General features: G+C 43.6%; 1 protein-coding gene across 3 annotated transcripts in view; it reads right to left on the minus strand.

Annotated features, from left to right (window-relative positions):
• SSH2 (slingshot protein phosphatase 2) overlaps positions 1-27617 on the minus strand; it is a 710072-nt gene that overhangs the window by 486828 nt on the left and 195627 nt on the right. For 2 of the 3 annotated variants that reach the window (XM_086955081.1, XM_086955082.1), the window contains exon 2: positions 22802-22876. The exons of the other annotated variant lie outside the window; for it this stretch is intronic. In XM_086955081.1, the coding sequence (XP_086811207.1) occupies positions 22802-22876 (75 nt within the window). The remainder of the gene's footprint in view (positions 1-22801; positions 22877-27617) is intronic. 3 annotated transcript variants of the gene reach the window in all.

Raw genomic sequence — 27617 nt, forward strand, 5'->3', positions numbered from 1 at the left:
TTTCCACATGCACACATTGTCTCATTCTGGGCACACCTCTTGTGATTAGTTTCCGTACCTACTGTAATTGTGCGGTAATTGCATTTTAACAATAGTGGGGTCACCTTCAGATTTGGGACTTATAACAGCATGAACTAAAAAGAACTTCCGTTGGGCAGAGTTAGGCGGGGTTACATTTTGTGCGGCATTAAATGGGGTCTGCAGGGTATAAGACAGGTCTTCCTTCAGCCAGTCGTGTTTTGTCAGACGTCCACCGCGACCCTTGTTACCGCGGACGTGCGGTCCCCCCTAGCAAACTTCTAAACTTTCGTCAGCTGAGTGGCTATGTAGGGTGCATTGAGACATAGTAGGCAATGGATTGTCCATCCTGGAAGGGACAGGGACAACCTTCCTGGAGCTGCAAGGTATGCTTGTCCAAGAGCTTCTCATTGGTGATCGCTTCGGGTGAGAAACCGCTCACCGGTGCGTAACAAATGCTTTCTGATTATAACGTCTGTACTCATTATGCATGTTCTCTGGTATAGGTCTGTGCTTTCATCTGGTGGGGTGGGCGCTCGGAGTATAACATAGTGTCTTTCCTCAGTTTTGTTGTTTATCTAATGTGTACCCTACTCAAGGGAGGTAGTGGTGTTTTTCACGTTGTTTATTTAATGTGTACCCTTCTAGGTTTACCCTATTTTGGGGAGGTCATAGTTATCAGTGTTCCAGGGGGAGTACCCTGTGGTGTACCCTATTTAGGGGAGGTTATAGTTGTTAGTTTTCCAGTGTGAGTACCTTGTGGTGTACCCTATTTAGGGGAGGTTGTCGTTTTTAGTTTTCCAGGGTGTGTACCCTGTGGTGTGCCCTATTTTGGTTTGGTGAGGTTGTAGTTTTCAGTTTTCCAGGGTGAGTACCCTGTGGTGTACTGTAGTTTTCAGTTTTCCAGGGTGAGTACCCTGTAGTGTACTCTACTTAGGTAAGGTTCTGTTATTTGTGGGTAGTCAATGCCCCATGCCCAGTGTGAGCACCCTGTGGTGTACCCTTCTAGGTTTGGCCTATTTAGGGGAGGTTCTGTTTGTGGGTAGTCAATACCCCATATCAGTTCCCAGGGTGAGTACCCTGCGGTGTACCCCTTCAAGGTTCACCCTACGTAGGGGAGGTTGTATTGTTAGTGGGTTGTCAGTGCCACTACTTAGAGGAGGTTGTGTAACTTCCAGGCCGTGTATCCTTGTGCGCCCTTTCTACTACCTAGAGTCCTCAGTTCCACGGGTTACTACCAATGGGGTATCCTTTCATGTTGACACTGTGCTCCGTTCCAAGGCCACTTGCATGGAACTCGTGCCAAGGGTTTCACGTTCATTGGACTTTGAGTGAGAAGCTTCTCTCTAGTGTTTTGAACTCTTCCGTTAATCTTAACGGACCTTAATCCTAAATGTTGGTGTCAGCATGCCTTCTACCCTAATCAGGGGAACTTCTGTTCTTTTCCAGAGCGTTTACTCTCTAGTGTACCCTTCTTGGGGAGGTTGCACTCTTCCTGTTATCTAGAACGACCCATACCCTCTGCTGTACCTTTCTCTTGAGGATGCTGTTTTTCATTCCCAAGGGTCAGCACCCTCTAGAACCAAGCTACAATAAATGATTACTCTACTTATACAGCTGGACTGTGTATCTTCTTTTTACCACAAAGCCCTATCAAGCCAAAAGGAGCAGGTCAATATTAGTGTGCCAGTGGTTTTCTCCATTAAAAATAAAAAGTGTGGCAGCTGAGAGCATCCTGTTTAGTTACGAGGATCAATGGAGACCCCATCTTAATGGAGCTAGTAGTTTGAGGGCAGCAGCCACTTTTGAATGTATAGGGTTGCTATGCAGTTTTGCCAAGGTTGCGGGTTCTACCTGTGGGTTCCGCAGATAATGTGGCTGTAGTATTCTCACGTTATGTTGTAATGTTCCCTTTCACCTTGTCCCTAGCTGCTCAGCCAGTGTGAGTGTCCCATGTATAATGTTAGTGTGATTCACATGAGTGGAATGCTTGGGTGCCTGGTGTGAGTGTTGTCAGTTGGAAGATGGGCTGAGCAGCTAGCTGGCTGCTCCTGGTGGGGCTTGCTGTAAAACTTCTACTTATGGACTTAATAAACTACTAGGCTACGTCTTCTATGTCTCCTGAACACGTGGGCCAGCCCGCTATATTTTGGCAGCCAGGATGGGATTTGAACCATGCGTGTAGACTACAGTGGCCTAACGGCCAGAGCCAGGATTTTGACTAAAACATCTTTTGGAAATTGAATTATATTAGCCGGTGTGGTTGCTTACACCTCGCAGCCCTTGTCGGGGGCCTGGAAGCCCGCTTATGTTGATTAGGCACCAAAGACCCAGCTCAACTCCGGCTACGGCCTCTCGACGTTTAGATATCTGCAGCTGCTGAGCTATAGGCATGATGAAGATATTAATGCAACTCAAGCTACGCCCTCACAGCATTTATAGTTATATATATATACACATGTATATGTTGTTCCTTTGTGCCATTTTAGCAGGTGCGCCCACCTCTTTTGTTCGAAATGGCTAAGAGCAGTGTAAGCCAGCATCCCATGTATGTAATGAAGCTTCATTTGGTTGTGATTGCAATGGGGAATCTTCGCACACATTATCAGTTACAAATGTTAAACTTGCTTACACAGTGGACACCAACATGCTGCCCTATTTTGTTTATTCCTAATAATTAGGCTTTGTCTGGCGGAACTCCCGCCCCCTCAGAAAAATGGTAATTAAAGCTCATACTTGTCGGTTTTTGGCCAGTGCATGTTTCATTATTTAGCTTGTTTTTCACCAGGACCTCTTTTCCACATATAGCTACGTGACAAAATGTACTCTTGTCACCAATATCAAATGCCTAGAACCCAAACTAAGTGTACTTCATTGCGGCTGTTAATGGCGAACAGCCAAGTCACGGATTGGCACATTAGTAAAGTAAGAGATATTACCAACAGAGCTTTTCGAAGACTAATAGAGGCAGGCGTTTTCAGTCTGTGAGGAGTGTGGGTAAAAGTGCACCTATGTTCATGTTCTCTCCTCTTTTCAAAACCGATAAACTCGTAAGGAGTTTAAAGATACATTGATGCACCAACGTACGGGTATATAAACAGATGCCTGCATAATACACAGTTACTTGGAAGTCATATTTCCGAACTGCACAACGTTTATTGAATCTTTCCATTATATTGAGGCACCTGTGGTTTCAAACAGGAAACGCATTATGAGAGCACGCCGGATACAGCACACTGGAAGACAGCACACGTACTGCATTTGCTGTGAACATGGAGCTTCGGTTAGCTATTGATTCAGTTTTGCAGGTCTGTTAGGACTCGTGCTGCTGAAGTAGGGTGACCAACCGTCTGTAATTATCACGGACAGTCCGTATTTTCGGCCATCTGTCCGTTGTCCGTGAAGGATTCTTTAACGGACGGCATTTGTCTGTAATTTTAACCGGGCACCGGTCGCACCACCCTAAAGCCGGCACAGCTTCCACCCACCTCTCTTTTTGACTCCGATGCTGTTGAGGTCGGGTGTAACAGACTCCGATGCAGTACCAAAGCTCAGATACCCAGCAGCATTGGAGAGGCAGAGCAGGATGGCAACCCTCACACCTCCAGCCCTTGATGAGCTGTTAAGAGGTGCTTAAAGGTGACTGAGACGGAGGAGCTTCAGGAGCAGGGGCATCTATTCAGATGCAAACAGCCCTGAATGTGTCCTGTCTCTGCAATTTAGAGGGGCCTCACACATTCCCTTTTTTGCCCAGGGCCCCAAACATACTAGAACCGGCCCTGATTACACGAGGCAGCATGCGGTTCTCTTCACAGAGCTTAATTACTGTCACTAAATTGTACATAAACCTCGGTTCTTCAAACTTGCAGTCTATAATGTAATAAAATAAAGAAATGGCACAATCGCACCCACACGGATTAATAAAGTATTGAGGATAATCAGTTAAATCAGTTCTCTCGGAGTATCTCTTTTAAGTACTGTACATCACGGTGGGGGATGGCAAAACAAACATTTAGGAAAGAAAACCTGTCTTCACGTTGTCTTGTCCAGGAGGGAGGGAGGAGCCCTACCCCACCCTGGAAGAGACCAAGATGATACTAGAATGCTGCATGCCCACCCCGGTGGATCCTGTTCCCCCTCCTGTGATGGCTCCTGTCCCCCCCCAACCCCCGCCTGTGATGGCTCCTGTCTCTGCCCTGGGTGGCTTTTGTCCCAGTCCTGGAATGGCTCCTGCAGCGAGGGTGAAGTTCTTGATGGGCCTTTTCTAAAAAAGGTTCAGCTCAAAATTAAATATGAAAAGGTAGGCGAGTGAGTAAGTGAAGGGATGGATGGATGGCTGGCTGGATGAATTTGTGAAAGGGTGAATGGATGAATGAAAGATTGAATAGATGGATAATGAGAGAGGATGGATGGATTGGTGAGTGAGTGGAAGGATTGAAGAGAGAAAAGGTAAATAGCTGGATGTATGGCTGGAAGGGTAGCTGGATGGGTGGATGGATGAGTAAAAGGATGGATTAGTGAAAAGGTGGATGATGAGTGAGTGGGTGGATGGATGAGTGAAATGATGGATGGAATGATACATTGATAAGTGCAAGGGTGAAGGAATGGATGGATGAGTGAAAGGGTGGATGTAAGGATGGATGAGTGAGTGAAAGGGAGGGTAGATGTACAAAAGGACGAATAGATGAGTGAAGGGATAAATGGATGAGTGATGGGGTCAATGGATCATGAGTGGATGAGTAGATGGATGGGTGGGTGGGTGGGTGGATGGAAGGAAAGATTGCTAAGTGAAAGCGTTGATGGAGAGAGAAAGGTAGGATGGATGGATGACTGAAATGGTGGATGGGTGGAAAATTGAGTGACTGGGTGGATAGATAAGTAAGGGAAAGGATAACTGGATGGGTGAAAAGGTAAATGGCTGGATGGATGAGTGGATGGATGGGTAGAAGAGTGGATGGATGAGTGTACAGATGGATAGGGTGAAAGAGTGGATGGATGGATAATGGATAGATGAGTGAAAGGATGAATGAAGGGATGGATGAGTGGAATAATAGATGGGAGCATACATGATGGATAGGTTTGCAAATGGTTGAATATGTTTGGATATGGCTGGGCTTACTTATATACTATTGCATGACCTCGGATATGTCTGTAAAACTTATCCAATTGTCCTGAAGTTTTGTCGTGAATTTTGACCTCCTGTCCTGAATTTGTGTCTTGAATTTTGACCCTTTGTCCTGAATTTTTACACTCACTGTCCTGAATTTGCACCGATGCCAGTTGGTCACCCTATGCTGAAGTCTGCAATTGACACGCCTGGCTTGCTATGACGCAAAGCAGGGAGACCACAGCAGCTTGCACCAGACAAATATTATATTATTGTTGCATCCTCGATTTGACTACATTGTACCTAGAGCTTTCTTGGAAACATTACTTTATATGATAGTACTCAATTTCATCACACGTTGGCCCAAATGAAATCCATCTTTTGGCCTGAGGGCTTGTATAAACTCTTCCCATCAGTGTGCCCTCGCCCAGGCTGTAGCCTGTCGTAAGCTCGGTATTTCCAACCAAGTGGCAGTCTCCAGTTCACACCTGAAAGCATACGGCACTGCTGGAGCCATGACACGTGGTCAGGATATGCTACAGGACTGGTTTTAGACCTTTATTTTAATTGCACGTAATAGATTCTCGAGTAATAATAAACAGTGCTCTTAATCTTTTCTGTTATTGCTTAAATGTTGGGTGGAATATTTTCCAAGTATGTATTTGGCTGTAAATAGTGTATCATAAGCTCAGTGCAGCCAGACACAGACTGTAAACAATGCATTATTCATTGGGTGCTCTCTGTAAAAAAACAGTGTGTAGTAATTGTATAGCTCTTCAATCACTGACGGCACAGCACCCAGGATAATCTGCTGGATGTCTACACATTTATAAGGTCCAAAAGGCAAGACCTATTGGCTTTTCCAATGCTCGTTAGTTAAGGCATCAGTTCCTGTCCCCTCCCAAATGGCTCAACACAGATAAGTGCTCAGTGTTTGCACTACAACAGTCAGTCTTACTGCCTTTTAGCAGTGGGAGTATTGTGATGTGAAAATATTCGACTCAATGCTCATGGCACACCTTCACCATGTCTAGCCCTCTCTTATTGCGCCTACTCAGTCTGGTTTCATACGTAATTGGCAGGCGAACGATAATACACGATTGGCATTGGCCTTGATGGAGATGACAGAATAGCGAAAGCAACCAATAGCCCCGCTCTCTCTCAGCGCCGCAAAGGCATTCGACAATGGTGACTAGGGTTATCTCTCTAGGGTTCTGGATAGGATCCATCTAGGATCCAATATGCTAACATCCTTGCTAATTTTCAGAAGCCCGCTGCTAAACTCAGAAACAACGCTTCTTTTTCCCCAAACAATCAGGTTTACTTGAGGCACACAGCAGTTTTGACCCTTGTCACCCCTGATGTTTGCCCTTATGATGGAGCCCTTAGTGCCTAAAATCCAATCCAACCTCACAATTGATGACAGTTAATGGCAGAGAGCATAAGTTGGCATAGGTTTTAAAAATGGTATAAGTATCCAAAATTTCTTTTGTTTTTTTGCTTACCATCGTGAAATCTGCACTGAAAACGAAAACACAGCATTTTACAAAAGTGTATTTTCCTGTGCTTGGCTACATTAGGCCCAAACTAGTCCTGGCTCTACCTTGAATCTTAAAGCATCTATGACGTGTACGTTTTTATTTCTTCTCTCATGGCACATAGCAAAATGTGCACTAATGACATACTCTGAATTGACACGCTGTTCTTGAAGGATTACAGGAAGCTGTCCTTGCTACTGTAACTGTCCAAGGTTTCTCCATGCTAGCACCTCTCTAAGCCTATTCATTTAAAAGCTAGGCATTGTTTTGTGTGTAGCTACATTCGTAATCTCACATCCACTGACATAGGATTAAATAGGGGTGAATTATTATTTTATTCCGATAGATATTTTTGCACATTGCTATATTGCGATTGGCTGATTCCTGAAATATTTAGTTAATCTTATAAAATGCAACTTTTGCTGTGTGTTTTGCTGTAACAGAACCCAAAATTGAAGGCAAGCCAGTCTGGTTTTTGCCGACTGTTTGAGAACGGTCCCTTGTCAGTGTGTCTCTTGCTTAGGACTAAGAGTATTTTACTCTGAGGCTGGACTTCATGCCCCAATCCTGCTGCATTTAATCAAGTCTAATGCGAATTTCCCTTATTTGTTTTGTCATGCATTTTAATTAAGCATTATATTTGCCTTCTGTATTGGCTTTTGATTATTTAATACACCCTCATGGACCCAAGATAGCCTATTTAATTGATTATGGTCATTTATTTGCGGTCTATCTAATCTCTTTAGGGACAGATTGCCTCATATGTTCTAGACGATAACACAATTTAAGATCATCTGATAAAATAGCATCAACCAGAGTAAGGCTTCCCAATGCAAGGTCCACAAACCCACACCATCCAATATGTTGAGATATTGGGTGGTGAGTGTGTGTCCAAAAGAATTTTAATAATGTTCCCTAAAACTGAGGCTTAAAGAACTTCAGGGTTTGGTTATGTGTAAGCATTACTCCGACAATGACCTAAGGCTTTGCGCCATCATCTCTCTCATATGAGCACCAGAGCTCAACGAAAATACATATTTAAGTAGAATGGCCTGCGACTGTTGAGGACTAAAACCACTGCCCACCATGAAGCAGGTGGGGTGCTTGAGAGGTACATCAACCGACTGGTACTGCTGGGATCCCACTGCGATACAGAACCAACACAAGCAGGAAATAGTGGAAGATGGAAACAGGAGACACTATCCGATCCCTCATAGTGAGATCCAGTAACACCTGACTCAAGGGCAGAATTCTGAACGTGCCCTGCTGAATGAAAAAGCTGAGAGCCTCTTGTCCAGAATAGATCAGAGGATTCTTTGTGGAAAACAGGGGGAAAAGAGGATAAACTCCTCCTGGGGGCACCACCTCTAAGGCTCCTTTGCAGAGCAAAGCAAACTCCTCCACCTCCAAGATTGAGGCATGCGCCGAAGACCACTTCCTTATAGAAAGTGAAGGTCTATGACTTGGCCTACTCACCGATGCTGAGCAGATTCTGTCCACTCAGTTCAGAAAGGGGACTTTCTGCAGATACCCAAGCTGCAGACCTCTTATCCAAGCCACACATGGCCACCTGCCTGTTAGAATACTTCAAAGATAACTCATGTTCTGACTTCAGCTGGAAATGGAGCTATTACTACAATTCTATAACAAGAAGTCTTGCTCAAGCGTGCATAAGAAAAGGCAAATTGTGCCCAAATATTTTGTTCTATGTTTTTCACACCAATTCAGTCCGTCGCTCTTAATCTAAGCTGGTTGGAACTTATGCTCCATAAGATAATAAAATAAAAATAACGAACACAGAACCGATAGCGCAGTACTTCATCTGCAGCAATGTAGGTGGTACAGCTTTACACGACACAACAGGATTCTTCTGTGCACAAAGCTGCAGTGAGATAGTGCTACTGAAGGGGATGGCGACCTCTCGCTCAAGAATAGATCTTTCTGCCAATTAGTGGAGCAAATTTGCCTTACGCTATTTCTGTCAAGTAGGAGCATCTAGCACGTTTTTCACCACAAATATTGTTCAATATTGATTGTTGTTCTCTAATTATTCAGTGCCTAAGCACTGCCTGCTATTCTACTTCATTTGCTTATTACTATTTGCAGATTAGGGGCCACTGTTGTGTAAACTATAACTTCGTAAACCAGGGTCACTAGTGGTTTCAGGGTTCACACTTGTTCTTGATTACAGCTGCGCTATTGCACAGCAGGGTCAGATATGTTTAACATAAGGGTGTATCTGGAGCTTTGGACACCCATAACAAGTGCACTTGAGTACTCCTGCCAGAAACAAAGGATGATGGCCGAGGAATAACAAGGGACACGTACACCCATGTTCACCTTCCATCCTCCTTGCGATGGACCAACAGAAGGTGGCAAATAATGAACCTATAGTTATTACAATGCTATCAACTTTTGAAAAACAGAATAAAGAATTATTTTTACCCATACATGCACAAGGCTGGAAGATTATGAAAGTAATTTAAAATCTGTAATCTGTGTAAGATCCTTTTTGAATGTAAATATCGTGCATAACATATACTTTCTGAATATACTGCAAATTCACTGCATTCTGCATATATCTACACAAGATAAAATCCTTTGGAACATGAAGTCCGCAATGTGCTTTAGATACAAATGACCTAGAAGTTTTCTATTCCATTGTGGGCGATTGGTTGAGAGAGAGGAGAATTGAGGGGCATTGTGGATCTGTATTACATACTAAATGGGGAGAAAACATTGAAATTGTATTAATATAGCGCTTCGTACCTTTGTCGATGCGTTGAAGATGTTGGAATACATAAGATGCAATTCAGGTCCTTTCTGGAGAAAGTTCATTCGCTAGTTCAATTTCCTCCCTCATACTATCCCTATTTTGGAGGAAATGCTGCCATTGGATTCCCCTCTGGATTACTTCTCCACTGGAGGCCATTCACCCAGTGAATGATAAGTCAGAACAAATACCTCACCTTAGGTATAGGATTCTGCACTACCTTCACTAATCACAGGAGTTTCTATTACCATTCATCTCAAATTCCGGCTCCCATGGTGGTTCAAGAGAAAAAAAGCGTCTTTACAAGATCACTATGATTTTTAAGGTCCAGTGTCTTCTCTGAATTCCAGACAGCTAAAGACAGGACTCCGTGATGAAGCTGCCCATTCCCAGTACATCCCCAAGTTGAAGGGCCACTCCTGCTCTTACCAGGGCATCTAAGCGGTATCCACTCCCACATGGCTGTATCTCAGTAAGTGCACGTTTGTTTCAATGTGGGTGCCTACCAGCCTGCTGTGCAGACAGTAGTATGTCAGAACAATTTTTCACTAGAAATTCACTAAAAAATAAATACAATTTATTTGACCTTACTTGCCAAGAAAATACTGAATGTAGTGTGTGAACCAAGACCATGTAGACAGATTGTTCAGACTTTACAGTTTATTATAGAAAAAGAAAAAGAAAGTAAAAATATGGTGTTGTGTGCGCAAAAAAGTTTTCACTCAGTGAACAGAGTGAAGGATACATAAAAGTATCTATTTTACAGGCGCCCACAGCCTGCATCTCTCACTATTTTTTTGGCTACCACTCACCCTTAGTACCTTGTGATATGGCAGCCATTCCTTAGTTTCTGTATACGCCATCACTGGTCAACATGTGGTGGGTGCCTCCTGGGTCCTGGTACCCCGCCATCTGCAGCGGCAGATCTGCGGAAAAGGGGAGGCCTTGGTGTATGGAGGTTTTGTTCCAGTAGCGCCTTTTGGAGACGGGTGGGTTGGTTGCTTTCTGGTCTCTATGTTTCTGCACCTTGCACTCCATTTGAGACCCAAATATGGGAAATTAATCCAGACCTGATATTCATTATTGGCAAATTGACCATAGATTTAATTAAGTAATATTTTCCTCCTCCTATCTAAGATAGTAGTTTATCCGCTTCCTCCCTTTAGGTCTATTTCCTGATCAATCCATCCAACTTCTCTATAATAGGAGGCTGAACAGGCCTATTCCTGATCAGTCCATCCACCTTCTCTATAAAAGGAGAAGGGACGGACTATCCTGTGCATAGCAACATGCTAGCTCCAGTTAGCTGCTTGCTGCAGAAGAATCCCCATTCGTGCATCTTCAGCTCTAGGATTTGTCTTCCTTACCTTCTGGATCTTTTTGTTGCTCTTTAACCCGAGTGGTTTTTCTAAGGGGTTTCTGTCTGGTTTCCAGTTTTCCTTCTTGAGATCTGGTTGTTTCCATTCAGCTTTTCAAGCAGTTCCTCACTTCGGTTCCATTCTGGAGAAGGGAATAATACCAAAAGTGGCAGGCACTATCTTAGTGTTAAGAAGAGTGCTCTTGCCTTCGCATCACCTAAATACCAGCCCTTGACAGATGGACCTACACGTGTCCAGACACAGGCGAAGGAGAGTAGGGGTTTAGCGAGAAGTACACTCAGAACTCCTAAAAACTTCAGATGAAAGATTTCATTACAAGCTAAATGCAGAGTCTAGAAATGCCTTATTAACACCCAGAATTCCATCATTGCAGCACTTGTAAGTGACCTTGAGGCACTTGATAAAACACCATAAATAAAAAATATAAGACGCCCTCTCGCTAGGTGCCCCTTGCTAGGGTCTGCTGTATCCGATGGAAAAAGACTAAGAAATTAAATACCGCAGACTGGGAGCTTACAGGGCTCTGGTATCCTCCCAGAGCAACAATCTCCCAAAACAAAGAAGCAATATACTACGCCGGGATTCTTTTTAAAGGGTGCAATTTAAGAAAGGGGCTCTTGACCTTCCCAGCTGCCAGTTTCAGCACCTCCACTTCTGAAGGACAGGGCAGGACAACGAGCCACATGCGCAACAGGGGAGGTGCATCTACTAGGGCGCTTGGGCGTTGCCCCACTAATTAATTTGAGGCAGGCCGCACGAGTCGAGTTGAGTAACAAGCGTGCGTGCTATTGCCGTCACTCTCAGTCTCTCACTCATATTTGCAATTACAATCCCAGGATGCCGAAGGCAGTCGGCTCAGAAGGGGACGGGGCAGCACTGCAGGAGTTCAGTGCAAGTGCACTGGCATCAACCATTATATATGTATCAGGTCAGCGGTCAGCAAAAGTGTGCATGTCCGGTTTAGGGCATAAACATTTTGCTACCAGCCCTGAACATGTGCACTAGGCTGCTCATTAGAGGAGCGAGGGTTGTTCCATGCCGCTCTTCTAATGAGCAGCCTTGTGCGCATGTCAGGCCGGTTGCAAATTTTTTAAATCCCTAAACAGAACATTTGCACTACTGCTCTAGCCAATCCTGGCACTGCTGCTAGAGCAGCATCTCGATTGGCTGAGACGTAGGCGGTACCAGGAACGAGCATGAAGTCCGAGCCTTCTCGTCGAGTACACATTGTCACATCGTGTTTACTGTGCTACTATAGGTGACAGGAAACGGCAGCAACAGCCGGGGTCTGGGAGGGCACCAGCGGGGAGCCCCAGTATGATTAGTAACGTGTTATTATTTTATTTTTATCCGTCCCACTTCCTCCCCCCCCCCCCCGCGAACCCACCCGACCATTTTGCCGGCCGCAACTGATGCACAACAGGATTTCGAGCTGCCATCCGTCCCCGAGTAAAGGGACAGGCATAGTCACTTTGGTTGGTGATGTTCAAAGCCACCCAGGAAACCTGTGCACTGCTCGGACCTAACACCGGACGAGATATGTAGTATCCAGCAACAGCTAAGACGTGTCCGAGAACTTGGAAAAGAATGGCGACGAACACAGTACATTGGCGGCCAGGCTGTGGATCGAAAAACCCCTTTAACTATTTCAGTGAAAATGTCAACATAATAAAATGTTCACATAGGACAGACTGGATTTCTTCTAAATAAAGACTTCCGAAAAAGACGTTCGTGTGTTGGATTTTCCATTTGTTTACTGTCAAAATTTTAAATTGTATATTTAATTGGTCAACTTTAAATAATGTTTTAAAACAAAAGAATCTTTACATTACCTCCTCGTCAGTCTTCCTCGCCACATGACTTACAAAGTGAGCTTCAGCTCCACACCAGAACTCTCCAAAGCAAAAGAGCCTCCCATCCCCTCCCAATATGGCCGACCCAGGTCCCCCTTGACCTCAATTAGAGGCGGGCCGGCCCAACCATGAGCCTGTTTTTTTAGTTCTGCGCGATTCTCTCCAGAGACGCTGTCAGGTAAGGGTGCCTGCTCTAGCAGGTACTTGGGTCTTGGATTGGCAGTCCCGCTCTAGCGGACCCTAGGATCAAGACTATTGCCCCCTTTCTTCCCCTGGTCTCTTGAATCGGTTAGGCTCCGCTTCAGTGTGCCACGGGTCTACAGGGGGGGCGGCCGGGGTGTCCTCTCCAGGCTCTCTCCCCGGTCGTGTTTTGCTGGTTTCCGCGCTGGGTTATTAAGCCGGTTGCGTGGCCGGCGCACTCTGCTCCTTTTTTTCCCAGTATGGGCGGGTGGGGGGGCGCGTGTTGCGGTCCTGTTTTGGGGCTCGTACTCTTTTTTTTTTTTTTTTACCTCTGGCGCCAGCATTGATTTCTCGACAGCCGTTCCCTCATGGGTCTCGGCGGTCGATCTCTGGCTCCATGCCGTTGTTTCCCCCCTGTGTCCTGTATCCTTTGGTCATGCCGGCTTCTATGGCGCGGTACAAAAGAGGGCAGTGAGGGACGGAGCATCTGAATCAATCAAACCCTCACACCCAGTCAAAAGATCTGGGTTTAATTCATCACCGTTCTTTAGCCCACTCTGCCATCCCAGTTCAGACATGGCCATATGCAAATCAGTCTGACCCTGTGCCTCATGGGAACAGTCCAGCCCGAACTGCCAAGCCATGTCTTCCCTGGACCGGAAACAAGCTTCCGAGGACTGGTTTCTGGCATTCCAGCTATCTTCAGCCCGGCTTGCTTGAATCCAGTGGCAAAGTGAGCAAGGGACTCATGTCTGAGCATACCCTGCCACACTTATGGCAGCCAAAAGCGGTACAAAAGGGGGTGGTGATGGACGGAACATCTGAATCAATCAAACACTCGCACCCAGTCAAAAGATCTGGGTTTAATCCATCCCCGTTCTTTAGCCCACTCTGCCACTCCAGTTCAGACATGGCCATATGCAAATCAGTCTGACCCTGTGCCTCATGGGAACAGTCCAGCCCGAACTGCCAAGCCATGTCTTCCCTGGACCGGAAACAAGCTTCCGAGGACCGGTTTCTGGCATTCCAGCCGACTTCAGCCCGGCTTGCTTGAATCCAGTAGCAAAGTGAGCAAGGGACTCACGTCTGAGCATACCCTGCCACACTTATGGCGGCCAAAAGCGGTACAAAAGGGGGTGGTGATGGACGGAGCATCTGAATCAATCAAACACTCAAACCCAGTCAAAAGATCTGGGTTTAATCCATCACCGTTCTGGAAATCTATTCTGTTAGTTACCAACAGTAACACTTGTCTTACCATACACTGATCAACAAACTGTTGAGATAATAAATTACAGAAGAGAGATGGAGACACTGAGCAAAATAAAACAAGCATTGGCATAACCAACAGCTCTTGCCTTTCAAAAGTCCAAAAGGAGGTACTAATAAGTGTATTCACCAAACATAAGCCAGTATTTATAGAGGACAGTAAGAGGAACCAATTAAAAAGACGGATGGTGCTTAAAGCCTGTATTGTACATAAAGCAGGTCTTGAAGAGACAGCTTGCAAGCACTGTCTAGGTGAGACCTAAAGAAAGAGTTTGCCACATACCTGTGTGCCCCGGAGCCATTATCACCTCAGGGTGCGGTTTTAGCTCCAAATGCAGAGTGGTTAGAGGAATCTGGTTACATCATAGACGAAAAAGTAGAAACAGACATGCTGCTCACAATGAAAAACGTGGCAGGGATGGATATTCACAGATCTTTCAAGGAGGAACACGTGAAAAAACTTAGCACAAGCTGAAAACAACTCTGAATACTACATTATTGCCCAAAAACTGTGGACTATGAGCAGAACATGTTTAATCTGATAAATCAAGAAAATTAGAACCAAGGAGACTAAATCAGCTAGTATGAATCCTTGTGAAGCATCAAGCAAAGAAGATTCAGAAGGAAAAGACTGACAAAATGAGAACAAGAATTTCACCTCCAGGATCATAAAGCGAGGAAGCAAGACAAAATGCCATATGAAGATCTCAGTGGAAGGAAAATGACAAACACAGACAAAAGGACAAGCCTAAGAAAGGAAAAACCCACCATCGATATGGGCAGTCATTCTTATGACGGCCTATGCTCAGTCATGAGGCAAGAATGCAGGCAGAGTGAAAAAGAAAACCACTATCAAGGTATCTACAGAGCATACAGCTCAGGACTTTGTGCTAAGACAAAAGGAAGATCAACTTGTTAGCATGCCAGAGCAGTTAAGAACAGAAAAGACAACTCAAGCCGAGCGTCAAGAACTGGCAGTCCCCAGTCAACACTGTCTTCAGAAATAGCACCACACAAGGCAGCAATGAATGCTTATTTATGATGACAAATGAATGTGACAAAAATAAACCAGAGTCACACGACATGATGATGGGGGACCACCCAATGACCACCAGACATTTATGCTAAACGATGGGGCATCCCTCAACTACATCTGCATAACAAAATATCATAAAATGTCAAACAAACTATCTTCACAACCTGTGGATGTCCAGTTCTTTACTTGGATGGCCAGGAAACCTCCAAAAGTGTAGGGATCATCTCCAGGACACTAATGTTCAGGGGCAAAATATTCTAACATTCTTGTTATAGGTGGACCCATTTGCCTGCTTAGTTTTCATACTGTAGAAAAAATAAAGTAACTAGCCATTCTCTACTTGGTTGATGACAAGCCAACAATCCTACAGCGGTTTCTCAAGCCATTCGCAATCTTCGGGAAGATGAAAGTAAGACTTCACATCATTGAAGCTGTTAATGCATCATTAGAAGGTGGGGAATATCATCTCTTTGTCTATAAAAACATTTCATCATTTTGACAGACCATCAGACATGGCTCATCATTTCTGGAACCTAAAAGTCAGTTTTTACCCTCGTCAAAAAGGTGGGCACGAGTCTGCACGTATAAAACTGCACCATCATTCAAAGGCTAGAACAAGACCACAAACCTATGGATCACATAGCTCGACAGCCACTGCTGATTGAGATGTATGCGTCACTGCAGAAAAATACTTGACCTACATAACAGAAGAAGAGCTACATCCCTGTATGCTTCTCAAGCTGACTGAAGAAAATTATTTGGAAGGTCCCACTGTTGTCACCATGTTATCCTGTCTCAAAGTGTCTCATAGACCAGAATGCCACTCAAAAAGTTTAGACTAAATAAACGTCCAAAATCTGTTTAGCTCATGTCCTAGATTTAGCTTGTCCCTCACCATCCCTTCCCCTTGCCGACAATTTTTCCTCATCATTTCCTGGTCCCGCTTTCCCCTCAAAAGTATGTGGTGTTCAATGTCTTGGAGAAAGGTCAGCTGACTGCAGGGTGGTGTTAGCTTGACACAAGGCAGGTTTAATTTAGAAAATAAGTTTAAAAGAATCATAAGGATAACCAAAAAGGCATACAAAAACCTTCTGGGATGAATTCCTTTCATAAGACCAGTTCCTTTAAAACAGTGATTTTCAAACTTTGCACTGTCGAGCCCGAGTGCATAAAATATTTTTTGTTAGATCTCCCTCAAGCTTTAACAGATGAGAAGCATGCGATGACAAAAGTGCTTTAAACACACGTCCAGTGGAGATTTTACTGGGCACCATGGATATAGGCCTGAGACTTTCCTCTCATCTCCTCTTAATGATCCCCGCCATTCTTATTTATGGCAATCATGGCGCCCGCTCTGGTCACAGCTCCATCATCAATCAGAACACACTTCCCTCATCCCTTCCTACGTCACCATTCAAATATACCATACAGTCCCTCTCTCCCATCATGGTTACCTTCTCAAACGTCCGTGTCCACCTTTTCTGTCAATGTAGACCTCTCCCGAAACTGGTCCTCTCACATGTTCACTACTCTCCTGTCACTTCCCCTTCATCCAGTCAGTATTCACTTATCCTGTCAATTAATACCTCGCAACTCCATGCCTACCTCTGCTGTCACTAACTTATTTACTGAACAGTGTCCATCTCTCCTGTCAGTGTCCACATTTTCTGTCACTGCCCACCCCATCCGTCATGTCCCACTTCCCTCCATCACTGCCCACGTCTCCTAATTTCTCCTGTCAACACTTACCTCTCTTATCCATCCATGTACTAAGTCTTTTTCACTGAATTTAACTTTCTCTCGCCTATCATTAACTGTATATATATCCTACCTCTTCCCTGTCTCGGTTGCTGCCCCCTGCCACTGCCTTTCTCGCCTGCCAGTGCCCACCAAACTTTCACTGCCCGCTCACATACTATTGCCCCACTTGTATTGCTGCCCATACCACTCCTATCACTTCCTTTTTCCTATTATGTTTTAAAAAATGTTATTTAAGAAGTTTTATATAGCGCTGCCTGACCGGCGGGTATCGGGCGCTTCACAACAATTACAGAGCAGTGCAAAAGAAAGCACTATTACAATAAAGCGAGGCATTCAGGATAAGAATCGTAGTAGAGAGAATGTTGAAGAGTTCTGGTACAGGGTCTAGAAAATCTGCATCCGAGAGAGGAGCAATGTCACTTTAAACACTCCGCCTGCGCCTATCTGATAGATGGGGAACGGTCGAGGAAAAGGATTTTGAGCCGACTTTTGAATTTAGGTAAGGAGAGAATAGTTCTGATGTCGGAGGGGCTAGAGTTCCATATTTTGGGCGCATATCCGGCAAAGGACCTGGCCGCGCTTTTTTGTTCGAGCTTTTAGCGGGATAAGAAGTAGGGTATTAAGAGTTTCTGAGGTTCCTGTTCGGACCTGCTTTTTTGAGTTGGGACGCCAGATATTCGGGTTGGCTTGTGAGAAGGACTTTGTGGGTGAGGCAGGATGTTCTGAAATTAGCCCGCATTTCTATGGTAGCCACTTGAGTTCTTTTAGTGCAGGAGAGATGTGATCAAATTTCTTCATTTCAGTGACCATTCCGGCAGCCGCATTGAGGATTGTTTTCAGAGGAGCAAGATGAGTTTTGGCTATTCCTGAGAAGACTGCGTTTCTATAGTCCAGTCTTGACAGAACCAATGCTTGGGTGGCTTGTTGGAGATCTTTTGAAGGAATGAAAGCTTTTATTTTGTTTAGTAGCTAGCTTCAGGTCAAGGAAAGCGCTCTTAGCCGAGAGCTTAATGTGTTTGGTCATGTCTAGTTTGGAGTCTAGCGTGATGCCTAATGATTTAAATGAGTCAGCCAGGGTGAGGTTCCCATTGAGCGCATCAATATCTTTTAACCACTCGACCATTTGTGGGTTCTCTTCTTTGTTCGAGATGAGGAGTAGTTCAGTTTTGTCCGGGTTCAGTTTTAAGTGATTGCTTGACAGCCAACGTTGTACTTCCCTTAGTGTTTCATTGAGTCTATGAATGTCTTTAGCAGAGGAGATTTCCAAGTAGATTTGGGTATTATCAGCGTAGAGGTGGAAGGGGATGTTAGCTTTTCTGAGTAGGGTGGTGAGGGGTTCCATGTAAATGTTGAGGGAAGAGCACTGATCTTTGGGGCACTCCCCTCTTAACTGGGTGAAGGTCAGATTCAAAGCTTCGGATTTTGATTCTCTGGGGCGGTTGTGCAAGAATGAGGAGAACCAGTTGAGGACCACCTCGTCTAGAGCGGCCCTTTCTTCAAGAGCTTTGAGGAGAGGTTTGTGATCAACTGTGTCGAATGCTGCCGATAGGTCTAGGAGAATGAGGAGACAACATTGGTCTGAGTCCAGTGATTTGTGTATGTCATCAATCATGTTGAGGATTGCGGTTTCCGTGCTGCACCCTTTCCTGAATCCCGACTGATGAGTCAAGGAGGTTGGTATTGTCCAAGTGCTGAGTTAATTGTTGGAGTACACATCTTTCTAGGATTTTGAAAAGAGGAAGGTTGGAGACGGGTCTGAAGTTGTTTAAGTCATTTATGTCCAGGCCTGTTTTTTTCAGCAGTGGGGTGACTTGTCCCACTTTCGGACAGTGTGGTACGATTCCGATATTATAGCGCACTCCCTATTAACTACCCATCAGCTAATGCCTCTGACAAGTTGGGAGTGCTAAGGTGAGAGATGGTCTGGCATGTGATTAATTTAACAGCACAATGGAAGAGAACTGATTGCCCCATTAAGATTATCGCTTTTAACCTAAATAAAGTCATGGAACCTTAATCTTCAGCTGTCTTCCTATACCTTATCTGTGTCCCACCTCTGCTCAATCCTGCATCTGGACTCAACTCTGCAGCACTCTCCAGAGAGCAGGAGACTCTCCCCAAGAAAAAGCACAACTGCCCATACAAAGAGGCCTAAAACAAGTTTAGCTCATACAATGACAGTGGTAAAAATATCATTGTCAATATGTGGGACAACCTCTTTTTGCGTCTTTAAAAATATATATTTTTTTTTAGAGGCAGTTGTGTTTGCTGTCAATCCACAACATTAGTAAAGAACAACAAAAAACAGAAAGGTAGTGTTCCTTTGTTGTGCACTAGTGAGCCCCCTGGCCATGGAGCCTCCCTTCTTATAGTGCTACGGACCCCCAGGTGAGGTACGTCCCACAGTTTGAAGATAGCAGTTTAATTAAAAGGAACTTGAGGATCACTAATGCCAGACTGAAGCTACAGGGCAGAAGCTTGCTTTTGAGTGCTGTGAATGCAGATCTTTAACTGTAGAGTACAAGGCTGTCAATATCTAGAAGTTAGGACTGGAGCGAGAAGCGAGCATCTCAGACTATAGTGGATGTCGCCTGGAATACAAAGGACTGGATAATAAAGAAAGAGCCTGGAGCAAAGAAGGTAACAGCTCCCAGGAACCGACCAAAACATTTTTCAGTTCAGAGCACATTCACCTCCTTGCCTGAAGTATGGATGTTTTTCCATGAGATGTAGGTGCTAATAAATACAATGTAGTATAGTGTTTCATCCATGTTCAGGTTGTTTTCTGCGATTAAGAAGCACCATCAGACTCTGAACTCGATGACCGGAAAAGATTCAAATCGGGAGAAGGGTGAAAATGTTCTGTTTTGAACAACTGCAACAAACCAAAGATATCATGGTATGTCATATCAAGTGGGTATTGTTCCTGCGCAAGCACAGGAGGCATACCACGGGCTGCTTCAGATGAAACTCTAAACTATTTTGGGAGCAGCCATAGCCACCTGAAAGTGGCCAACCCAGGCCATGAAGTCTGACAATAATTTATTGCAATTCTCACATTTCTCCCCCTTAAGCCAATTAGCTAAGATTATGAAACAGTACTGGTCACGGGAAGCTGCCAGCATCTCAAAGTGTTAACTGGACAACACAAAAAACAGAAGAAAAATGCTCTATTGTGAGTTTAATATCTTTGACAGCTAATCGCTCACCTTTAGGCGTATTGCATAAAGAACCACTTCCAAGACTTGTCACAATAGACTTTGTGCTTCTAAAACTCAAAAAAGTAACCAACAAAGTAAAAATATTTATGCCATCAGAACTAACCTGGGCCTGTCACCTTACCCACCGTCATAGCCCTCCATCCTGCAGCCCATGCATCGCTGCTAGGATGATGCTCATAAAATTTCTCAGGACCAACAGGCAAGAAGAATCAAAACTCCCTAGTTTCTATTCATCAGTGTTCATTCCCTCAAACTCTGTGACACAGTTGACCAAGAGACTCTAATCAACTAGCTCAAACAATATGTAGTGGTCACAGATGAGAACTTAAATTGGATCAATTTGTTTCTTTCTGACTGTCCCAAACAGCCCAGAATGTAAACCTCGATGGCTTCAGTAAATGGTTTTTCAATTTCCCAAATATATGATTTTCCTGGTTGTGCTAAATTCGAACTTACAATACTATATCCAAATATATATGCCAATGAAATTCAAATGTATCTGATAAGGAAAATAACAGACTTTGATGGACAAAATTGCAGCCACATCAAACAGTGTCTTGAACAAAAAAATGGAAATTCTGTTTGACTGTGGAACGATAAGGATAATGATTTACTTTGCCTGATCCCAAATTCTGGGCAGAACCCTAACCCACCCCTAAAATTGAAATACCCAATCCTCTGGTTTGATGCAGACTTCTCTTTATCTTCACAGGTATTAAACTACAACTTGTGATGCTGAGAAAGGTCCATCATCTCAGGCAACAGCGCCACAGGAGGCAACTCAAGAACACTGGTTTTGCCCCACCTTTCCGCTGCAACGTCAAGTATTCAGGCATCCTCAAACAGGAAATAAAGAAAACTATACACCCAGAACAAAGCTACAAAACTTGGCCCTACCAGAAAGGCATTTTATCAAGTCAAGTCATCCCTGAACTGACTGCAGTTGCTCTGAGTGAAGCAGACAATCCGCTAAAGGGTCAAGAATACTTGCTAAAGCTATCTCTCAAAACACCAGCAGCCAGGAACCTAATATCAAATACCACCAGGTTGATTTGGTAGGCCAAATTGAAGAGAAACGGATACAGAGAAAAAACAAGAAGGATGCTAGGATGGAACTTTTCAAACGACCTGAACCAAGATAATGGGGAACTGTCTAACCTACTAGTATTCTGGAAGTTGTTGAAAAATACCTTGTTGAATGAGTTATTTATTTATTTATCCAACTAAATCATTTCAAGACTAGCCTGCAGTTTTCAAAGACCTAGTTATCTTACCCATCAATTGCAGTGGATTTGTGTTAAAAGAAGAAACTCCACAAAGTTACAGGTAGATTGAAGTGCGTCTTCCTCTTTATTCAATACAAAGGTTTCTTAAGCCACGGTGAGGAGCAGTGTGTTCCCTCGGATCACAATCACCAACAGCTGATCGAATCCTCGGAGACGCACACGCCAAATACATAATAGCATTCTTAACAACAGCATTCTAAATGATGTGACATGCCAAACATTCCCTTAAGCCCCAAACCAGTCCCACTACAATTTGAGACCTCATACTTCGCAGATGGAATAACTCACTGTGCAATATACAATACCCAGTTATCTGCTACAGACACTCACTGAGTTAGTGAGGCAAAATGACCACATAATAGCATGTAGGCACTGTACAAAAATTGTCTCTGTTTTTTCATAAAAAAGCATGTGACTGACATTGGAAAAATACAGCATGAAGGTATGATGAGCAGCAGGAAGCTACGTTAGATTGTTAAGTGGCATAACAATTAGATAAACTGTTGTCGATTAAACACAGGGAGGATCCGAAGTCACTTGTCTTTCATAAGTATTTCTCTATTCAAGCCTTTGGACTCTGACCATGCAGAGAGGAACGAGTCCAGAGGATTATAGTGACATGTGACCCTCACCTAAAAAAGCCACTTGCTGAAAAAAAACTATGTATTTAAGACCTTAGCACGTCAACCACAGTAAAAGAAAACAAACCCTACCTTTCCTTTTAACGTATAAAATTGCCATCTTGTAAGCCCCGAAATAAAGGTTACATGGTCTTTTTATGTAAATTACTGATATTCAGCCCGTTTCTAGTGCTCATATTTTTACAGGTAAGGAAATTTAAGTACTACATGTTAACGTGTTTTGCTGAGGATTACAAAATGTAGTAAAAGAAAGGATGGTGGGACTAGAAAGTCAGTATCACGGATTGAAACAAGTTCTCATCTATGAAAAATCAGACACATACACAGAGACGATGACCACTGTGCAGGTGCAGTAAGGAAAATGAATGCTTTAAAAGGTGAATCTTTTCCATGTTTCTGGGTGAAATAGGGTATGCCTACCTGCCCTCGAGTCCTAATGAACAATTGTCAAAGTTTCTAAACCGGTTTCTAAAATGCTGGCATGGCATAGACATGAGAGCCAGCGAAGAATAACCAGACGCTCACATTGGGAAAAGGCTGACGAAGCTATCAACGAGGTGTGACTAGAACTACGAGCAGAATAGGGACACTATAGAACAGTCTAGAGAATTGTGATCCACAAATTTATTCAGACCTAATCAATGCCTGCGATCATTAGAACAGCTTCCATTTGAAAGAAATATAGTTAATTACATTACAAGCTAAACAGTGGAGGCATGCAGAGTGTATACCTACGTACATGGGTATCATTTATGAGCTCTGGTTCATCCCTCTGACAGAAGACCTCCTGTTCATTCTCGTCCAACTGAGCATTCTGCAATGCAAAGAACATCATATGAGTAGTCCGCGAGACTCCGTCGTGGATCAAGAGCACCCCACGGAAGAGGAGGAAGAAAGGCACCCTAAGAGTCCGCAAAGTAAGGGAAAGAAGCCCCAGCAGGAGTCCAACAAAGCATAGAGTGCAAGTAGTTTCCTTCAAGCAGCAGCAGCTGGAGGAAGATCACAGGCTTGAATAGTGGGATGCCAGCCATCCAAGGAAAGAAAAGAAGAGGAAGAGACAACGGGTGAAGCGACACCACATTTGAGCTGAGGTGCCAAGGAACCAAAACTGGCAGGAAAGTATGAAGCAAACGTAAATAAAATTGCCAACTTTAACATTTTCAGGCAAAATTGGATAACAGCAGGAATTCCCACAATATCTCATTACATTAATATTGTCATCCTAAAATGTCTACAGAGCCATAATGCCAATAAGATTTGCGTCAACGCTTATTAATGTTATATACTTTGTAGCAATTGATTTGAATATTTAATTTAAAGTATTCAGGACTAAAAAAATTCTCATGTAAGGCGCAGAATCTGTCACCTGGTATTGTTAACTTGCTGAGTTGCTCATCTGCTACAGGTAATAATTACTACTCTGCTGCAACTAGATTTCTTAATAAAAGAGAGGATTTAAAATCGTGAAATAGCAGCCATCTGCATGTCAGTGGTCAAAAGATGTTAGCATTTTCAAGAATAAATCTTAAAGGTGCTTGTGTCCAGATAACAAGTAACAGGAAAGACTGTCATTTGTGATATAGAATGGGCTAGGAAAGGCCAGTGTCCACTATGCCCTGTGAACAGTGAGGTCTGTGTTGTAGATTTGAATAGATTGAACTGGAATTCTGATTGACCCGCTCATTATTTCTTCCATCCTACTTGTAACAAAATTATGAAAGTTGAATTGGGTAGTAATAACCCTTACAGCGTTCCTAGGTTGCAGGAATATGACTACAAGAACAATAAAATATATTTCAAGAATGTGTGGTTTCGTGCAGTGCACCTTTAACCTACATGCACCCTCTTATTGCACAATCAATATTCAACTAAAGTGCACAACAGATGCTAAACACGTCCTCTGATGCATTGCTGGATGTCCGCATCGTGAACATAGCGAAGTCTCTCCGGCTCCATTGTTGTCGCAGTCACAGTGCAAGGAGCTGGCACACGTCTTCGTTAAGAAGGTGACAGACAGCCAAGCTTAGTACACTGGGCCCTGGCCTCATACCATTTCTAGTGGGAAGGCTTAGCTCTTCCTTACAAGAGGGATGCATTCCCTAAGCTTGGATGCATGTCATGGTTCTCCCCCTCATGAAAAAGCCAAGTTTGGGCCCCTCCAACTGGTCAAACTTTGGACCAATTTCAATGTTACCCCTTCTTTCCAAAATTCTGGAGAAACGTGAATACGCAATTGACAATCTTTGTGGACTCCCAGAATGTTTGCACCCGTCGGGCTGCAGAGCAGGACATATAACCAAATCCGTGCTCCTCGGAGTCACAGTGCATCTGCAATGGCTCCTGGATGAGGGTGTGACAGACCCGCTGATCTTACCTGAGCTCAGCATGGCTTTCAACACAGTGTCGCATACCACTCTTCTGGAAAGATTGACGAACCTGGGTGTCCAAGAAACTACCTTATCCTGGTTGTCCTAATTTCTGAAAGGTTGCACTTTCCACGTCTTCTCTACCTGCTCCACTGAAAAATCATATGCCCTTACTTCAGTTGTCTCTCAGGGATCAGCCTTGAGCCCAATGCTCTTGAATATCCATGTCTGACCTCTTGCTGACTTGGTGGAGAGCTGCGTCCGTACCCTGTACTCCTAGGGAGACAACACCCACTTTATCTTTTCTTTGTCATCTGCTCAGGGACACAACTCAGAGGTCTTGAACACCTGCTTGGGTCAGGTGTCACACCTGGATGAATTTCAACTCGCTAAAACATAATGACGAGAAGACAGAGGTAACGGTGCTAGGTAAGAACCCCCTACTTTGGGACCCACAGCACTTACCTAAGACCTTGGGTGGTCTTCAGAACAGGCCCCGAAAGTGAAGAACGTAGGTTGTTGGCTGGACAAGAATTTGCCTATGAAACATCAGGTCGTCAAGGTAGTTTCTACCTGTTTTGCAGTCCTGAAACAGCTGACAAAGATTATTTGGATTCTCCCTTTCTCAGCCAAAAGGACAGTCATCCAAGCCCTGTTCCTTTCAAGATTAGGCTACAGGAATATCATCTAGCTAAGGGCAGAAAAGGCTGCCATCAGACGTCTACAAGTAGCACAGAATTCTGATGAGAGGCTACTATATGGACTCATGAGACATGCCTCTGTGCCAGGCCTCCTCCATGAGCTTCATTGGCTCATGGTTGAAAATAGGATACAGTTCACGGCATTATGCTACATGCAGAAGGCTAGGTCAGGAGCTGGGCCAATACACATTTAGGAATTAGTCATCCCCTACCAGCCTATTGGCTTTCTGTGTTCAAGTAGGCAGTTCCTGTGCCCAGTTCCCAGAGTCAAACTAGCCAGTATGGGAGGTTGTTCCTTCTCATATCTGGGCCCAAAGCTCTGGAATGCCTTACCCATACACCTGAGAAACTGCACCTCTCTGACCCTCTTCTGAATAAACTTTACAACTTGTTTATTTTAATCCTATTTGTGCTACTTGCCCCTTTCTGATACCATAACACCAGGAAACCACTGGGTAGCTGGGCGCCTTATAAAACTCTATAATAATAATTGTTCTGTGTGGCAGGGTAAGTCCTTTAGGGGCAATCTTGAATTCCTCCAGGGCAGCAGGGATTTACAATGTCCCAGTGAAAAAATCAAACATTGGTTTTGGTAGCAGTAACAAATACTTTGATACTATGGGCAAAGCCACGCTTTCCCTATTTGTAGATACGCCTCACTTTCTAATTCTAAGGGTGATTATGATAAAAAGGTAGAATAATAGTCGACTGGGTTAAATTAAAAAAGGATCAAGCTAACTAGTTTAACTGTTGCATAGGCCTCTAAAATCCTTGTGCTAGCCAACGAGCACTACTGTCTCCATTTCTGGTAGAGATGAGTTCTAAACCTGTTACTCTATTCTAGAGTATGGAAGATGGCAGTCGGGAGTCTATGACATCAATGGACCAGCCAGTGAAGATCACGAGGAATAATGGCCCTTCTAATCTTGAAGTAGGATGAGCTTTCCAGTGACATTATCTTTATACCTGCAGCTTTGGCTTTTGATTAGTACTAAATCTTAGGAGTATCAGAGCATTAAAAGAGAGAAAACCAAGTTAAGGAGCAAAGGAAGCAGTTTTTTGCTATATCATATGTAAACATGCATTCAGACTGTGCAGGTCACTTGTGCGTTTAATACCAGCGTGCAGTACAAAGATTATTTGTACAGCACACAATGTGAAACTAATCTAGTCTGGGGTGCTACTGAGCAACTCTATATAGAGAGTGCAAGGCAGTGAAGGCCAGTACTGCACAAACACCTCATACGGTCAGGGCTTCTCATGTCTGCTGAATAATAAGATGGAGAGACAATGGGGAAAGGCAGAGGCATCTGATTCTATAAATTAGGCTCTTTCCTGAAAGGTAGAAAGAACAATGCACCTTTAAAAACAAAGATTGACCATTCTGTGTTTGAAACGTTACCCTTTTTTTACTGAATATTCTCCAGATGGTACTCATTATTTGTAAAATGCATTAAAAAACAAAACAAAAAAATGTGTATCTGTTTCTCTCTCCAAGATTCTGAAAGATTCCATCAAAGACGGTGGACCAGAAGAGAATGGATTTTACCCAAGTAGCCAAACACTGCATCAGAAAAGAAGAAATTGTGTTTTCCAATTATTTAGAGAGCAGCAATTTTGAAAAAAAACAATGGCAAATGAATCTGGATAAAGCAGGGCTAACCATAAGAGGCATATTCCCAATGTAATAACAGCACAAATTGTTAGGAAGAGAGGCATCGCCAACTACCTCATGATAAAATACGAAAGCTTAGTAAGAATTCTTCAGTATGCGATGAGTAATATGTAAGGCCATTTTACCCTTTCGCCTCCAACATTTGGTCAAGCATTAGAGCAGTGTCGGGGTCTGTGTGGACCAATGGCAATATAACCCACAGCTTAACATGAAAGAATGAAATCAACAAAAGTAGAATTTTAGAACCAAATAATGAGGACAACTGTCTTGTAAAACACAGTATAATGACTGTTGAACAGAAAAACAAGCTATTGCTTAAATTTGTGTTGTAAATTAGTTGGCAGAAGAAGACACTTGAAACAACTTTAAACTGCTGAATGCAAATAGATAAAGGCCATTGAAATAAGTCAATACTAGCCTGCTGGTAATTGGTTAGGTAGGTTTATTGAAGGCTATGCGGACAGAAGTCCTTTGAAAATCAGTGAACAGATCTAAACAAATAACCAAATCTCTCTCGAAAAGGCGAAAATTGTAAACCCACATTACAGACAACATCTATTGTCATGACTTTACCAGAACTGAAATATATTTAATATGTATACAAAGAGAGAAACTTAAGAGGCCAAACGGAAACATCGTCTTTTATTTGAGGCCCTTCTGATGGCAAGCTTCCTGCCCTAATGTGAGCTGCCAAAGCACAAAAGCTTACAATTCCATATACTTTGGACCTGTGTTCGACATTGGTTTAGAGAAGAAAAATCCAGCATATCAATTAGACTACAAGATGGCAGAAGTTTATTAACTGGAAGGATC

The sequence above is a fragment of the Lissotriton vulgaris genome, chromosome 2_1 (genome assembly GCF_964263255.1).
Source record: "Lissotriton vulgaris chromosome 2_1, aLisVul1.2, whole genome shotgun sequence".
In the NCBI taxonomy this organism is placed as follows: domain Eukaryota; kingdom Metazoa; phylum Chordata; class Amphibia; order Caudata; family Salamandridae; genus Lissotriton; species Lissotriton vulgaris.